Source organism: Aquarana catesbeiana, linkage group LG03 (assembly GCF_042186555.1).
Source record: "Aquarana catesbeiana isolate 2022-GZ linkage group LG03, ASM4218655v1, whole genome shotgun sequence".
NCBI classification, from domain to species: Eukaryota; Metazoa; Chordata; class Amphibia; order Anura; family Ranidae; genus Aquarana; species Aquarana catesbeiana.
Genome location: NC_133326.1, coordinates 516,443,319 through 516,457,889, shown reverse-complemented (window position 1 = coordinate 516,457,889; position 14,571 = coordinate 516,443,319). Strand labels below are relative to the sequence as shown.

The 14,571-nt window shown below is 41.6% G+C and overlaps 1 protein-coding gene across 2 annotated transcripts in view; it reads left to right on the top strand.

Moving 5' to 3' along the window:
- Positions 1-14,571, top strand: part of CLINT1 (clathrin interactor 1) — a 146,751-nt gene that overhangs the window by 87,902 nt on the left and 44,278 nt on the right. For both annotated transcript variants that reach the window (XM_073621177.1, XM_073621176.1), the window contains exon 3: positions 4,531-4,627. In XM_073621177.1, coding sequence (XP_073477278.1) covers positions 4,531-4,627 — 97 coding nt within the window. The remainder of the gene's footprint in view (positions 1-4,530; positions 4,628-14,571) is intronic.

The following is a 14,571-nucleotide window of genomic DNA, read 5'->3' as shown; positions in this document are numbered from 1 at the left end:
GGAACACCTGTCAGTTTTTTTTTTTTGCTATCTGTGCCCCCATCAGGGAGATTCACACTCTCTATTTGTCATGTTTACCAGTTTAATAACACTGAGAACACCATCCCTTCAGTGAAGCATGGTGGTGGCAGCAGCATGCTATGGGGATGCTTTTCATTGGCAGGGATTGGAAAATGGGTGAGCATGGAAGGAAAGAATGGATGCAGGACACTTCTTAAAGAGCTATTTCAGTCTGCCAGAGGTTTGAGAATGGAATGGTGGTTTACCTTTCAGCAGAATGACCCTGAACATACTGCTAAAGCTATACTGGAATAGTTTAAAGGGAAACCTTTACAGTAAATGTCTTGGAATGGCTTAGTTAAAATTATTCTAAGCCTAACTTTTTATTATTATTTAGTATAACAAACACGTCATACTTGCCTGCTCTGTGCAATCGTTTTGCACGGAGCAGCACTGATCCTCCTCTTCTTGGGTCCCCTGCCGGCGCCCTGGCCTCCTCCCACCTATTGAGCTCAGCCTTCCAAACCCCCCCTCGCTCTCCTCACTGGCTGTGATTGACAGCAGCAAGAGCCAATGGCTCCCACTGCTGTGCCTCTGTCCAATGAGGAGAGAGAGAGCTTAGAGAGCTGCTGCTCTCATACACATCGCTGGATCAAGATTGAGCTCAAGTAAGTATTTTGGAGGGCTGCGGGGGAACTGCATGCAGGTTTAATGCAGAGAATGCATTAAAGTAAAACCTTCTGCTTTTAGAACCACTTTAAAGCCCAAACCTCAATCCAATTCAGAATCTGTGGCACGATTTGAAGGCTTTAAGATTGCTGTACACCTTTAGCTTGAAGTAGCTGGAGCAGTTGTACTTTCAAGAATGGACAGAATTCCCAGTGGCTAAGCTAATTGAGACATACCCCAAGAGACCTGTGGCTGTAATTGCAACAAATGGTGGCTTTGCAAAGTATTGATTTTTTTTTTTTGAGGGGGGGAGGTTACTTATGCACACTCAAGATTTCTCCTTTTAGTTTGTCTTCCAGTTTGTTGCACAAAAAACATTTTGGACCTTTTAAAGTCATAGCCATGTTGTGTATATTACATGGTACAAAGCCCCAAAAATCAATTTTAATTCTACATTATGACGCTACTTAACAGGGAATTCACCCCCCAAGGTGGTGAATACTTTTCATATGGCACTGTATGTTACATTTTTGTTTTTGGGATTAAGCCTTAAACCATACCTGTACTTTGTTTATGCAAAACAGCAGGTTTCCTGAGTAGTAACAGGTTTACTCTTGAGTAGGGTTGAGCTCAGGCATATTTGGATCCTTGTCCTGAACCCACCTGAGCAAGCCCAGAAGAATGCTGTCGCTGCACATAGCCAATCCCAGGCAGCCCAGACATTCCTCGCCCTGGGAGTGTATATGTGCAGCTGCGGATGGTGAATGCCCTGGCCACTTATTGATTGGCTTTGTCCGGTGACATCTTTCTGGTGGGATTGCTCCGGTGTGTTCAGACTAAAATCTTTACACACCTGAGCTCATCCCTGCTTCCCAGCAATGTACTCACTTTTTTTCTTGCAAGCTCCTCCCATCCCACATTATTTTTTACAGGTACTTATATAGCACCATTAATTTATGCAGTGCTTTACATATATATGATATATTCACATCAGTCCCTGCCCGCAAGGAGCTTACAAACAAAGGTACCTAACTCACATTCATACAGACACATACTAGGGCCAATTTAGACAGGATCCAAATAACCTACTAGCATGTCTTTGGAGTGTGGGAGGAAAGCAGAGGAAACCTACGCAAGCACAGGGAGAACCTACAAACCCTAAGCATGTTAGTCCCATGGTTGGAATTTGAACCAACGACCCTAGTGCTTCTAGGCAGAATTGCTAACCGCTTAGCCACTGTGCTGCCCATCTTTATTTTCTGGCTGTTGGAAGCAAAGAAAATACTTCTGGGTATTGCAGAGTATGTAATTCAACATGCGGGGCTGAACCTATCAAGCATCAGCGCTGCAACATGGGGAGAGTCCATAGGCCTGTGTAAGCTATAACTTGAGTGGCGCAGGGTGGCTTCTCCTGCTCATAGCAGCCAAACAGAGCTGTGGTGGAGCAAGCAAAGGTTGTAATAGTGGGAAGGTGAGTGTTAAAATGAATCCATTGCTTTGTTCTGCCTAGTAAAAAAAACATGATCACTTTAAAGGAGTTGAAACTAGGGTCAAGGTTTTGTTTTATACAAGCGATCAATGCCTTAGCAGTTTTACCAGCTATTGATGTAATTTGACAGTCACCTTTTATTATATATTTTATATAGGTATCCCAGAACTAGTTATAACTATTGGACTGGTAGAATGGTAATCTAAGGGCATTTAGATGTTATCAGTCAGCAATAGTGCTCATGCACAGAGTTGAGAAAAAGTACACTTGAACCAGAAACGTCAGGTTTCGTTTCAATAATCAGATGTAAAATAAATTTGAGAATGCCTTCAATGAGAGAGAAATTGTTATTCAGCTTATGTAAGCAAGTAAAAATGAGATCAATCAAGCAAATGTAGCCATCCAGTATTTCTGGGCTTTTGGAATAGTATGACTCAAATCTGTATGTCAACCAGTTGTTCAATTACTGCTAGGAAGAGACAATAAAGAGACAGTTGTGATAGTGTCTGTGCCTAGAAATTGCTGTGTAGTTAACATTAAAATATCTATATCTAAAGAATCTATGTACTTTACAGGTGTAAATATATTTAAAGGAGACGTTTTTAGTTTTTTTTTTTTTTTTATGGAATCATACTTGCCTAGGTGGATGCAGCATCAGTCCCCCGCCAGCTCTAAGCCTGAGAACTGAGCGATCAAAGACCACTAATCGCTCGGTGCTCAGCTCACTGAAGCGCTGGGTTGTGGAGGGGGTGGAAGTGTCTGGTTTAGGCTCTCAGTGGCTCGCTGAGAGGCTGAACCGTGTGCTGGTCCAGGCATCTGGGTGAATCCCGACCATATGATCGTGATCTTTCCCCGACCATATATGATCATGATCTTTCCCCAGCCTGGACCGGCTCTGTGACGTCAGCCAACAGTGGGCTTCAGCCAGCTGTCAGCTGAAAACGGGTCAGAGGAGTGCAGAATGACTTGCACTCTTGTTGATCCACAGGAGGAGTAAAGCCAGATGAGGTTTCCAGTGGGCATTGCACTGGATGGGTTCTTTTAAAGGGAAGTTTTCCATTCCCTAAGCATGTATACTTAGTGATACCATCTTATTGCTCTCTTCCCCATGTCTAAGTAAACAGCTAGGCCCTTTTCTTCATCTTTAAACCCCCCCCCCCCCCAGTTGCTAATGTATGGAGAGAGTAGTGGCACTTGACTATCAAAGGAAGGGCAGAGAAGGATTTGACATGTGATTGTAAACCTGGCTTCTAGTCTCCCCAGCTCTGCCCTCTGACTGGACATTTAAAGGATAAAGGAGGAGCACCACACAGAGCACATCTGTTGCTTTTCCCTACCCCCTATCAACATGCCTCTTGCACTTCAGTACACCTGAATTGAATTGCCTCTCTCCCCCTCTCTGAACTCTGCTGTACAGACATTACAAGAGGCTGATACCAAGTCAAAGTGGGGTATTTAAAGCACACTGCTTGCTTTTATAAAAAAAAGTTTTAATGATGTCCTGATGATTATAGAACTATAATAATGTGTACCTTTTATATATGGTATTTAGCTTTAAGCACATGCAAATGTCTTTTCTATATCCTGGACACAGATTTACTTTGTGTCTTAAATCTGTTGTCTTTTTATCAATATTGTAATTTTGTAAAGGATGTGTAAAATAAAGGAGAAAAACTGGGAACTGCAGCATCTTTTAGCACACAAGAATGTGCTGATTTTTATCTTTTTACAGGCTACATGCCTGTGACTGATTGACTGCATGTGCCCCGTTAAGACTTTTCATACTAGTGCGATTTATGATGCAACTTGAGTCACACAGTATCGCATGTCAATGGAAATAGCAATGTTCTCATTGGTGGCTGTTTATATCAATGCAGCACATCTGCAATGCTACATCAGGGAAGTGTCCTGTGCTACTTTGGTGCGACGTAGTGTGGTTTTGTGGCCCATAGATGTAAATGGAAAGGTATCAAAATGCATGTATAGGTGTTTTTGATGCAATTTTGGTGCATTTTTTGCACTATTCTCCTTTCCAGGGTAGTAGCAGCAGTAGTAAAATTGCATCCAAAAACGCGCAGCACTAAAATCACATGACCGCCACAAAGCACTCGCAAAAAAAACGCACACCACCTGCACTGCATAATCACATCTCAAATCACATTCAAAACTCATGGCACTAATGTGAACCAGGCTTTAGCTGATTGCAGACACAGAGCACCCTGCATATGTAACATAAATACAACTTGTTAAAAAAAAAAAAAAGTTTGTTTCATGATTGAGCAAGTATGCAGCTCTTTAATAAGTTCTCTGCTGCCATCTAGAGGTTGTGTGGATAAGTGCAGCAGAATTACAGCCTCTGATTTTCTTTCCAGGGCAACGTTCATGTACGAGCAATTCCCAGAGCTGATGAACATGTTGTGGACAAGGATGCTGAAAGACAATAAGAAGAATTGGCGTAGAGTTTACAAGGTATTTGAGGGGGGGCCGGTCTGTATGATGTATGTCCGCATATGTGGTGTTTACATTACAAGGCATAATTACCTACAGCAAACAACGCAAAGTTGAAGGTTTTTTTTTAATACAAACACAAACTGCAAGTTCAAACTAGTGCGTGCATGCACACTTTTTCAGAAGGACTCCAAGGTGCTGTGCTGGACCTAGGCATTCTCTAATGACTTTGAGCTTTATCTTTGCTGGCTGAACTGCTTAAAGGTCATAGGCTTTCCACACCTACCTCTAAGTATGTCATAATGCTCCTGTATTTGCATAACAGACAGAGACCATTAATGCACAGAGCAATGTGGCCCCTTCTATTCCGGTCTTGTGTTCTGTTTTTTATTTTTTTTTTAATACAAATTTTGTTGGATTTTCAAAGTGCAAAGCTTTGACAGACGCTACAATAAAATCTTTAGTATAAGGCCCCTTTCACACTGGCGAAGTCCCCCAGCGGATCTCTCCACTGAGCAGGCAGATGATAGGTCTGTGTCCGCTCTGCATCACCAGACACATACCGCTGTCGGATTTAAACGGACTGCCTGTCTGTTTCCATCATCCGATCCACCAGACGTATGGGTAACTGATCCCCATCTTTCTGTTTTTAGTATACAGAATCATATGTCGGAGGGTGAACAGACACATGTGTGTTGACATTCGCCGCTCCATAGAGAGCAGTGAATGGTTCGATTGGATCTGCCTGAAAAACTGACAGGCGGAGCAGATCGGTCCGTCAGTGTGAAAGGGGTCCTAAGGTTATACATAGTGTAAGTTAACAAGAACATTTCAGAGGTACAAACAGAATGGACTTTCATAGGGACATTAAACATGGAGATCAGTTTAAACAGTATATAATAATTTCTTTTAAATGCTAGATTTCAAAAATTGGAGGGAAGAAAAAGAGAAGAATGTTTTTTCATTTACAGAGAAAAATAGTATGAGGCGACCGCCAGCTGGCAAAACACTCAAATGCATTAGTTCCCAATGTAGGAAAAAGGTGGGCGTAAAAGAGAAGATGTTAATAAGATCACATTGTAATATGGTTGTGAAAGAGGCTCTTACAGCAGCAGTGCGATTTTCAAAATAGGGGGTTGGGTTACCAATCCCAGAGATGGAGTGGATATAACAAGAACTAGGGAGTGATGGGAAACAGAAATAAGGGAAGGAAAGGAGAACTATCCATATAAAATGTAGAGGTAGTAAGGTTGCAGAGCTAATGGCTGGATAGCAGCAAGGGAAAAGAGTGAAGGCAGAGGGGTCTGAGAGAAAAGAGAAGCGCAGGAGAAAGCAGGAATGGAAGAGTATTTAGGGAGAAGGGGAATAATTGAGAAAGCCTGACTGGGTTTCACCAAAGCACATGCACCTTTTCTTGTCAAAGAGAGAAAAAAATGTATAATGTTTGGGGGTTCTCAGTAATTTTCTAGCAAAAAAAATGTGTTTTTACTTATAAACACCGAGTCTGAAAAAGAGGCCTGGTCTTTAAGTGGTTAAAACAAGTACCATGGAAAAAAAAAGCAGGAGAGGAGGGTTGGATAGAGAAATAACTGCCATGTAACACCCCCAGTTTCTGGGGGGAAAAAAGTTCTTACAGAAAGCTTAATATGGGGGATTGATTACATCAATTCTCGGTGATGATTGTAGTACCACCTTCACCACCTCAACTAATACTGAATAACGGACTAGCAAGTTGGCATATGGCTAATGCAAAAGGTAACACAGACCTGCAAGTATGCCTTCATACACAAGTAGTAGTTTGAGTGTTGGATAAAAAAAGATACTTTAATTCTGTTTTAAAATGAATATTTCATAATAAACTGAAGGGCGGTGTTATTAAGTAACTAATCTTGCAATATACTAAAGATATCATTTGTCTTGGCATTAATCTGGTTGTGTGGCTAAGCTGGCTATTTACAAATGGTGAGGAAATAAAGCATACACACTTACAGTGCTTGTAGGGGACATTTTACAAAGCAAGACAACTGTGTGAGAAAACTATAATGGTCATCTATTCTCTAAATTATATGCTGCATTCTGACTCCGACAGTGTTCATTGCCTTGGACCTGATATGCAGTCTGTGAGTTGGGACATGGCTGCTTCGTTTAGGTTTGCTTCACAACAGATTCCCTTTAACCACTAGCTGCCCAAGCCAATTCTGGAACTTCTCACATGTAGAAATCAGCATTTTTTGCTAGAAAATTACCTAAATTGCTCAAACGTTATTATTATTATTTTTTTTTTTTAAACCTAGCCCCTGGAGAATAAAATGGTGGGTGTTGCAATGTTTTATGTTGCACGATACAGCATTTGTACAGACATTTTTTGGAAAAAATACACTTTAATAAATTTTTGTGCACACCAACAATATATAATACCCATTTTTTTGTAAAATGTAAAATATGATTTTACACCGAGTGAAGAGATACCTGACATGTCACACTTTAAAATTGCATACACCTGTGGAATGGTGACAAACCATTACAAATCTCTATAGGGGACGCTTTAAAGACGTTTATAGGTTTACCCATTTAGAGTTCCAAAGCACAGGTCTGGTGCTAGAATTATTGCTCACGCTAAGATGTTTTCAGCGATACCTCACGCATGGGTTCACCTTTGCGTGTGAGCACCGGGGAGGGAAGAGGGTGCTTTAAAAAAAAATGTATTTAAAAAAAAAAAAAAAATATTCACTTTATCTTTATTTTTATCAACTTTATTGCTATCACAAGGGATGAACAACATCCCCTGTAATAACATTTGCCATGATATGTCCTCTTTATGGAGAGATCTTGGAGATCTTGGGTCTATTAGACCCCTGATGTCTTCTCTGGCCTCAAAACCGATCTCGGTTTATTCAGATGCTGTTATAAGCTAATAACAGCTTGTAAACAACAAACCAAGACCTTAGAGATTGTAGAGGAACTTCCATTACTCCTTCATCTCTAAGGTATGGTTTCAGTCTTGGTCTTTCCCATTCCATGGGTGGAGGTGGATCTCTTTCCGCCGCATGTAAACACAATCCAATGACTTTATAGCTGCTTGGATCGTTTTTACATTGTTCACCATCGGTGGCTGTACAAAAAATTAATACAGGCGTCAAAGCTGCAGCCATGGCCTCAGTATAACCACTGAAACCCAAGGAAGTATGGGTGCATCCTAAGGGCGGGAAGTGAGTAAGGGATTAAAACCTGTTGTAAAAAACAGTTTACAGAGCTCGGTACCTCAAGTCAAATTTACACACGAGAGAGCATGTTTGAATAAGAAGTACAGGTGATATGCTTTTTAATTGCACAAACAATTCTATTTTCAGAACTAGCCCTCTGAGTCCAAACTGGGACCAAGAGCACCTTGAAGAAGCTTGCCCTGAGCATTGAAATGTTAGTGCAGATAAAAAAAAAAAAAGTAGACAGACAGTATTCAGTTGTTTTTGATGCAAGTGCACTAATACCTCTCCAGTCTCAAGTTTTTTTTTTTTTTTTTTTTTTTTTTTTTTTTTTTTTTTTTTTGCCTTTTTTTCAAACCCTAAGGCCCGGTTCACACTAGTGTGATGCCAGACATCTCATGTGATTCGCATTGCTGTACAGATCACATGCGATGTCTCTGTGATGCGATTTCAGCCATACTGAAGTCTCATTGCATTCGCACCAAAATGGTGCAGGACCCTTTTTTTGGTCCGCACTTGAATCAGATCGCATGGGTGTTCAAACCTATGCGATCCGATTCCTGCACCAATTTTACAGTTGGCACTGTGATCTGTGAACCGATCTGGGGGTGTCGTTAAATTTACATTGACAGCCACAGCGGTTCGTAGATCTCAATGTGAACCACTGTGCGATTCAGGTGCGATGCTGGAACCCGCACTGCATTTGCAGGGTTCTCGCATCACACAAGTGTGAACCGGGCCTCAGTCCAGGAAATCTTTGTGTATTATATGGGTATTTGCAAAAAAACAAAAAAAATGTATTTGTACAGTTTTAAAAACAAACCTATAAAACGAAGGTCTGTAAAAATTTTTCTATACAATTCCATATCCTGTGAATACTACCATGCTCCTTCTATTTTAAATGGTTCACATCCTCTCATTACACATGGGGTTGTTGGGGGACCTATTCAGAAAAACCACTGGCCCTTTGATCCTCCTCCATCCTGCTATTTGCAGGACGAGCTGGACATTTGATCTCAGCTAGAGCTGGATAGAGCACAATGCGCATATGCACAGTTTAAACAGCCTAGAACTGCCTCTACTGACTGGCTTGGCTGGAGCAGGGGTGACCACATTCGCACAGTTTGTACAGCCTTGTGTGGCCACTAGGGAGTGTACAATTCAAATGTCCAGCCTGTCGTACAAACAGGATAGAGGGGGATGAAGTGGCCATCGTTTATTGTAGAAGCCCTTCAACCTCTGCATGTGTAATGGGAGGATGTACACCACCACTTCAATACCGGGCCATAGTAAAATGACGTCCTTGATTTTGTGGGGGGATATCTGAATGATGCCTGCAGCTACAGGCATCATTCAGATATTATTCTTTCCAGCCGGCGGTTCTGTGCATGATAAGAACGATAATAGCGGCAGTTCCGCCGCTTGACCGAAGTTTGGCGCCATTCCATGTGCGCAATTTTAAAGCGTGACATGGGTATCTATTTACTCGGCGTAACATCATCTTTTACATTATGCAAAAAAATTCGGCTAACTTTACTGTTTTTTGTTATTTTTTAATTCATGAAACTGTTTTTTTTTTTTTTTTCCAAAAAAAAAGGCATTTGAAATATTATTGCACAAATACTGTAAGAGATAAAAAGTTGCAATGACCGCCATTTTATTCCCTAGGGTGTCTGCTAAAAAAAAATATATAATGTTTGGGGGTTCTGAGTAATTTTCTAGGGGGGGGTGGCTAAAAAGGCCCAGACGGGACAGCCGACTCCCAATGAAGACGAAAGTAAGATGTCAGTGCAGGATCTGGTGTGGAGTAGTGGATTACAACAGAACTGAAGTGTTGTGTTGGGGCTGTACCTTTTTACAGTACAAATGTGTAGTACACACGATGAGACAATCTGACGAAAAATAAGCGACCGCCCAATCTGATAGCACACAGCTTTCGAGAGCTGATCATGACAGTTCATCCAAAATTATCTGAAGGGACAAGTACGAAAATTTTTCTTGTATGATAGTAGAACGAATGATTTTTGTTTAATCAGTACAGTATTCGTCCTTAAAAAATCGAGTGGCCAAGACAGCCCATGCTCAGAAACGAAAAATACATTACATCATCACGGGAAGTACCATATCTTTAGTAACCTATTTGTTTTCAGTATGAGACTAGCATGCAAACAAGAAAACAAAAACGAACGACTATTCGTCCAATATTATCATCATGTGTACCAGGCAGGGAGTATGATTTATACTGTATATACTTATTCACTTCCAGCAGTAAATTAAGTAGGAGCCTTGGCACAAACCAACAAAAAATGTTTTTAAATGACAAATTTTATTTTAAGAAAGATCTAGGTAGACGGGGGAGGATTAAACCTCCGTTTTTTTATTCTTTACCTATTGAGGAAACACGATGTAGAGGAAAATGACTTTAAAAAATGAAGTTTGGTGACGTTTGGAAGGGCTAGATCTTTTAAACTCCCATAATTATGAAGGAGGAGTTGGACCTTACACCTTTATAAATGCATATATAAGCGTTAGGTGCTGCTCTTGAGCTATTTGATTTGGGCGGGGGGGGGGGGGGGGTTGAGTGTTCATGTGTACACATGTCTGCTGTCTGGTTTGATGTATGTGACAGAGCAGATGATCTGCCGTTCAAGGTGAAGGGAAGCAGGAAGTATTGGGAGCCTGCAGGGTGCAGCGTACGCTCTCTCCTTGCACTCCCTGGAGAGCTGTACCTGTTAATATTTAATGCCTTTACACACACTAGTTATACATACAGTCTGTCTTCTGAGGATTTGCTGCCGGGCTCATCCAGGCTCTCTGCTTTTATTACTAACATTCCCCTCTGTTTTTTTTTTTTTGTTTGTTTTTTTTTTTGTGCAGTGAAATCTCAGTTTTAGTAATCAGAAAATTGAAAGAGCAGAACTGTTATCAGGCTTCCAACGCTGGCAACTTTTATGTTCCATCTCAGTTCCTAAGAGGCTGTTAAAGTTTGCATTCACAGAAGCATGCCTCCATCTCTGTTGTGGACAACTATATTTGGAGTAGATTTGCCCTTTCACACTGATGTTCTATAGCGGTCCATAGAATCAGTTTGTGAGCAGGTGTCTGCTTTTCTCAAAGTTATTGTTCATCCTTATAGGAGAGAAACTTCAGGGGTTGGACAAAAATTATGTAAATACCATATCGTAATATTGTATTGGACTGTCTTGGACATTCATGACGGCCTGAAGATTGAAAAATATAAGTCTTGGATAATAGAATCTGATACTAGTCTTCATGCAAAAAAAAAAAAGGTCCAGTTCTTGCAGAGATGCCCAGAGTTGCCGGAGGAGGAAAACTGTTTTGAACCTTGTTCTCCAAAATTGACCATAGTGATTCCATGATATTAAGGTCCAGTGTCTGTGCCCAGGAAGGTCCGAGACTTATTCTGCATGCTCATTAAACCACAATTTGACAACACAAGCTGTGTGAATTTGAGCATTATGGTTTTGGTAAATGGCGCGGTCTTTGGGAAACAATGCCTGCACAGTGGGTTGCACATGGTTGGCCAAAATTTGTATATAGTCACTGGCAATGACTCTACCTTTCAAGGTGATGATGGGGCCTGCAGAAGACCAAGATATGGCTGCCCAAACCATGATGGCCTCGCCAGCATGCTTTACCGTTCTCACAAGACAGTCCTGGTTGTAAGCTTGGGACAGTGTTTTCCACAGGTAGACACGTCTGGTGGTTGGGAACAGTGTGCAGCTCAAATCATCGGACCATATTACAGTCTTCCATTGATCGATAGTGCATGATTTATGGATGTTGCACCACTCTCTTCTCTTTTCTGAGCATTAATTTTGGTCACTAGTGGTTTGGCAATAGCAGCTCGCCCATGACTGTTTTGCTTATGGAGTTCCCTCCACAGAGTTTTTGTGGACACAGGCTTTGGAAGACTGAGATTGAGCTCTGCAGTCACTTTTGCAGCAGTTGTTTTCTTATTCCAAGTCACAATCCTGCGCAATGTCCTTTTTGTCTCTTTTGATCAGCTGACCATATTGCCCACACTTATGCTTATAAGACGTTTTCCCGGAAGCTCTATGTGCCGTCATAACCTTTGATACTGTACCTCGGCAACTTCAGTCAGAGGCACCAGCTAAGCAGGCACCAACAGTTTGCCCCACCATTAAAGCTCAGTAAGCTCTGATATGACGCCATATCACTAGCAGCGCACACAATGAATGACAAAAGTGAGGCTTTCCACCCGTTAGCTTGGTGTCTCATCGCACAGCGGAAGCAAAAGAATGTTACACCACTTCCACTTTCAGCGTGAAACGTGTCGTCACTTTCACACCTGCAAATCATGTAGCATTTCCATTTTTTTGTCCAACCCCTGTACATTTCTCTGCAGATATTAAACCAACTGTATCCAGTCAAAAATATTGTATAGCTGGATTGAAGCTGAAAAGCGATCATCCTCATCAAAGTTTTGTTGAATACCCATGACCTCAGAAACCTGGAGTCCTCTATGACCTCCCAACCTGCCTAGTAATTGGTGATTGGGCTTAACTATCAAACTTATAGTGAGCCTGGCCTAAAAGGTGGCAAAGGCAACAACAGTGTAGTATAGAACAGGTAGCATAAACAGTAAGGGGATGCTGTGTTGAGCATTGTAGGGTTAGAAGTGCTGACTTTTTTGTAGTAGTTATTTGTTTGTCATTCTTGGTGTATTGGGTGAGTGAGCTTTTTCTTTACCAGGATATAGCACGTAGATCGCCTTCCAAAGTATTCTAAGATAGAACACCCCCTCCCCATACTGATGAATACTTTCCTTTCCTTGATGGCCGCAGGTTGCAATTGGTAATTATAAACCATAAATGTACAGTATGTCCAAAAACATGAAAAAAATATAACCTTTTATTGCTTAGTCCTGAGGGTAATACCAAAAATGTGTACAAAATCCTATATATTTAACTGCTTCCACTAGTCAACTTGTATTTTGTATGATTACAATTTAAAGTGATTCTAGAGGAATTTTTTAAAATAATAAACATGTAATACCTGTTCTATGCAATGGTTTTGCACAGAGCAGCCCCGATCCTACTCTTCTGGGGTTCCCCGCCGGCCCTCCTGGCTCCTTCCACCATTTGAGTTCCTCCACACAGTGGCCCAGCCCTGCCCCCACTGTCTTCTCACTTGTTGTGATTGATAGCAGCAGTAGCCAATGGCTCCCACTGCTGCCTCAGTCTCCAGTAAGGAGAGAGAGAGAGACTCTTCTTTCGGGCACACCTCTGGATTGAGATTGGGCTCGATGAAGTTTAACAGGGAGCTGTACAGAGAAGGTTTTTGTTCACCATAATGCAGAGAATGCATTAGGGCAATACAACTTTCTACCTTTACAACCACATAGTCAGCTGAAGTTAACGATGTGTATGCATTGTACTAAAAACCTCAGTTTTCATAGTGTTGACTCTGCTTTGGGGGGCTGCTTGTAGTGGGGGGTGTGGCTATTACTCAGAGTGTGGGAGCAGGGAACACCATAAAGAAACAGGTATCTTCAAACATTTCCAAAGAAAATATGGTCACCAATTAAAATGAGTGGGGGGGGGGGGGCGCTGTACAGGACTAAAAGTGAATTTAAAAAATGCAAGACTTTAGTTCAAAGCAAAAAAAATAATACTCCATTAAATGCCCCTATATACAGCTGAAATGTTGACGTATTCCTGCTAAATTAGATTTGAAACAAGGGTGGCCCTGCAAACCACATCCAGCCTGACAATAATCAATTTAATGATCTACGGGTGTTCGAGACAGGTATAAAATTATCGGTTGAGCAACGCATTTCTGACTTCAGTGTAGTTGTTGCTGTGTTAACCTGTAGTATTGTGAGCAGCTTTTAGATATATTTGTACCATCTGCAGAAGGCCAGTCCTCCTTATTCTCCATCTGTGTGTTTATTATGAAGCACACTGAAACACATGCTCCAGCTCAGATCCCACACACTTGTCTGGCGTCATGTGCTTTGCATTGGCTCCAGAAGTCAATTGGAAGCATGACCCGTTCCATAATTCACATTTAATAGCTTTTGTGTCTTTCTCTCCTTATGCTAAACTCTGCAATTACCACTTTACTTTCAGGTAGCTGAAATCGGTTGGGAAATTGCACTATTTTAGCTGTTCTTTGCTTAAAATGGATGTAAACCCACTCTCTTCCTTGCCATAGTGGTTATCTATAATATGCATGCCTCCTGCATGTATCCTTACCTGTCAACTCCCCTCTGTCTGCTATGAGACCTGAAAAACGGCAGATTCTGTGGGTGGGTCTGTTGTCTGGAGCTTGGTGGGTGGAGTAATGATGTTAGTAGACTCCCCGCCCACCTCTACACTCCTATTGTCAACATACATTTTCTCCTGTGTATTTCTTACACTGAACTTCTGCTATGATCACTAACATCCAGTCAAAACCCAGAAAAGTCACCACATGACTTCAGCATGCCCAATCATACTGAGGTGGGGAGCAGCCAATCATGGGAGAGCTGGAGAAGAAAGGAGGGAGGGGGTCTAAAGTACACAGAAGACCTCTCTCAGGCTTGTGCATAAGATGTAAATCACCTGTCACTCACAGCAAGGGGGAGAAACAGACATCTATTTCTCTGTCTGACCATTTTTATATTACTGAAAAAAGAGGACTGCTCAGAGCTGGATTAACTCTTCGTGTCAAGACTGGGCACAGATGACATGAAATCCTATACTGTACAAGGTGCAAGCCTTAACCTCCCTGGCG